This window comes from Gekko japonicus, unplaced genomic scaffold (genome assembly GCF_001447785.1).
Source record: "Gekko japonicus isolate JY-2015 unplaced genomic scaffold, Gekko_japonicus_V1.1 scaffold2374, whole genome shotgun sequence".
NCBI classification, from domain to species: domain Eukaryota; kingdom Metazoa; phylum Chordata; class Lepidosauria; order Squamata; family Gekkonidae; genus Gekko; species Gekko japonicus.
Window position 1 is genome coordinate 54,285 of NW_015168116.1, and position 2,775 is coordinate 57,059.

Consider the following 2,775-nt stretch of genomic DNA (forward strand, 5'->3'; position numbering starts at 1 on the left):
CCCCCCCCCCCCCCCCCCCCCCCCCCCCCCCCCCCCCCCCCCCCGCAGATGCGCTTCATGCTGCTCTTCAGCCGGCAAGGGAAGCTGCGCCTCCAGAAGTGGTACCTGGCCACCTCCGACAAGGACAAGAAGAAGATGGTGCGGGAGCTCATGCAGGTGGTGCTGGCCCGCAAGCCCAAGATGTGCAGCTTTCTGGAGTGGCGGGACCTGAAGGTGGTCTACAAAAGGTGAGTCTGTGCAGCGGGGGGGGGGAGGCCCCGTGGGGCGCTGTGTGGGGGGCCTGGCTAGGGGCGGCCTAGGCGGGCTGCTCCGTGGGGTGCTCTGCTTTCTCTGTGCTCCTCTCCCTGCTCTGGGGTCTCCTTGCTGCTACCCTGTCCCCATCTTTGAGAACATAAGGACATTAGGGAAGCGCCCGTGTTGGATCAGGCCAGTGCTCCCTCCAGTCCAACACTCTTCTGTGTCACACAGGGGCCACAAAAACCAGGGGCCACCAGGAGGTCCAGCAGTGGGGCCGGGACATTAGAAGCCCCTCCCACTGTTGACCCCCCCCCCTCAGCCACACAGAAGACAGAGCATCGCCTGCCCCAGAGCCCCTATCTATACCTTGTGGCTCATAGGGGCCACCGATGGACCTCTGCTCCATAGGCTTGTCCAATTCCTTCTTGAAGCCCTCCATGCTTGTAGCCACCGCCACCTCCTGAGGTGTGGCTCTGACCCCTGTGGGGGTTGTGGGGGCCCCCCCTGCTGTGTATTCGGGAGAGGGACAGCTGGTTGTGTGGTAGGATGAAGCCCCCGGTGCCTCCCAGAAAGGAAGGTGGCTGAGGGACTGGGTTGCAGGTCAGGAAGACACCCCCCCCCCCAGGGGTCTCATGCCTTCCCTCCGCCCTCAGGTCTGCAGCCCACTCAGCAAGGCAGGCTCAGAGGGCCCCCGGCTGGGCTGCTGAGGCTCAGGCGACCTGTAGGGGCCCCTCAGAGCTGGGTGCTGCTTCTCTTCCGGGGGCGTCTTCCCACCCAGCTCCGGCAGGCACAGCCCTCCGATGACCCCACCCCCTTCTGGAAACAGCTCTGCCACAAAGTCCATCTCTCAGTGGGCAGTCCCTTCCTTCCCTTCCCTTTCCACTGCCGGCCAGCATTTGATTGGCCTTTGTGGCAGGCTCTTCATTTGTACCCTCCCCAGCGGGGACGCAAAACCGCTTATGTTGCATAACAACAACCCTGTGAGGTAGGTTAGGCTGAGCAAGTGTGACTGGCCCAAGGTCACCCAGCCAGTTTCCAAGGTATGAGAGGGGATTCGATCCTGGGTCTCACTAGTCCAGCACTCTTAACTACCCCAACCACACTGCCTCTCTACTGTTATCACTCCCAGCTAATTCTCAGTCCTGGGGAGAACTGAGCAGGATGGGTGCTGGATCCCAGGGTGGCCGGGACAGGGACAGTTCTCCAGCCAGGGCACCCCCGGCGACTGCCGGTGGGAGGTGGCGCCACAGAGAGGGCTCCGCTGCCCTGGGTGGGTGCCTTTGCTGGTGTGCGGCTGGGCTTGACCTTGCTGGGGGTGATCAGATACCTTTGGTGGGCCAGAGGGGCAGGGCCCATGCCATCAGTCGGTGCCCTAAGAGCCTGGTGGCAAAGCTGGCAAGAAGCCTGACCCGCCCCGTTTCTCTCTCTTGTGTGCCCAGGTACGCCAGCTTGTACTTCTGCTGTGCCATTGAGGAGCAAGACAATGAGCTGATCACGCTGGAGCTCATCCACCGATACGTCGAGTTGCTGGACAAATATTTTGGCAGTGTGAGTCGTCAGGCCAGGCGGGGCCAGTGGGGTTTCGGGAGGGGTAGCTGGGGGGGAGGCAGTCTGGCACATTCTTTGGGGCTGGGAGGGGCCGTGGTGGCTCAGTGGCAGAGCCTCTGCTTGGCGTGCAGAAGGTCCCAGGTTCAATCCCCGGCAGCATCTCCAGTTCAAAGGATCAGTTAGGAGGTGATGGGAAAGACTTCACCCTGACACCCCCGGGGGGAGAGGGAGCCACTGCCAGTCTGAGTGGACGAGACTGACTTGGATGGAGGACCACCAAGGGCCTGGCTCAGCGCAAGGCAGCTCCAGGTGCACTGTAAAGCTCTGCAGGTCACGTGGGCACCCTCCAAGGACTCCGTTCTGCCTCTTCCTCCCCCCCCCCCCCCCCCACGTGTTCTCTAAGCTAACGGTGCCCTGGTCCGTGGTTAGTTACACCCACAGGTTGAAGTCAGGTGGAAAGCAGGAAGTGTTTTCCTGCAGACTTTAGTGGGGAGGGGGGGGGTCAAGTTTGCAGAGAAATCTAAAAAGCCGTGGCAGGAATGGTGGGGGCTGTGAATCCCTCCAAGGGGAGGAGGGTTGTCTGTGCAGGGGCAGGTGATGCTTTTCTGTCAGAATGGTGGTGGTGGGCACTGTAGCCCGGCATGGGCAGCCCTGCCAGGGGTGGGAGGGGAAGACCCCCACAGCCCGGCATGGCGACTCCCTCCCCACCGCTGCTGCTGCCGCTGTCCCCAGGCCCAGCTCCCTCCCTCCCCCAGCCGGCCCGCAGATTCCTTGCGGGTCCCCACTTGTGAAGAATATCTGTGGACCACTTGTGTCCCTGGTGCAAAATTGGTGAGTCGTTCCTCCCTGGTGGTGGGGGGGGAGGTGACGTGGCCCCTCCTTTGGCTGCAGCCATTCTGCAGATGCGCATGCGTGGAGGTCCCTCTACCAAGGTGGGCCTCTGGGCTGGGGGCGGGGCCCAGAGTAACCCCTTCCCCTGTCCGTCTCCCC

General features: G+C 62.7%; 1 protein-coding gene across 1 annotated transcript in view; it reads left to right on the forward strand.

Annotated features, from left to right (window-relative positions):
• Nucleotides 1–48: 48 nt before the first annotated feature.
• LOC107113526 (AP-1 complex subunit sigma-1A-like) overlaps nucleotides 49–2,775 on the forward strand; it is a 3,472-nt gene continuing 745 nt past the window's right edge. Inside the window, exons 1-3 of the mRNA XM_015414860.1 lie at nucleotides 49–227; nucleotides 1,677–1,785; nucleotides 2,518–2,616. Coding sequence (XP_015270346.1) covers nucleotides 49–227; nucleotides 1,677–1,785; nucleotides 2,518–2,616 — 387 coding nt within the window. The remainder of the gene's footprint in view (nucleotides 228–1,676; nucleotides 1,786–2,517; nucleotides 2,617–2,775) is intronic.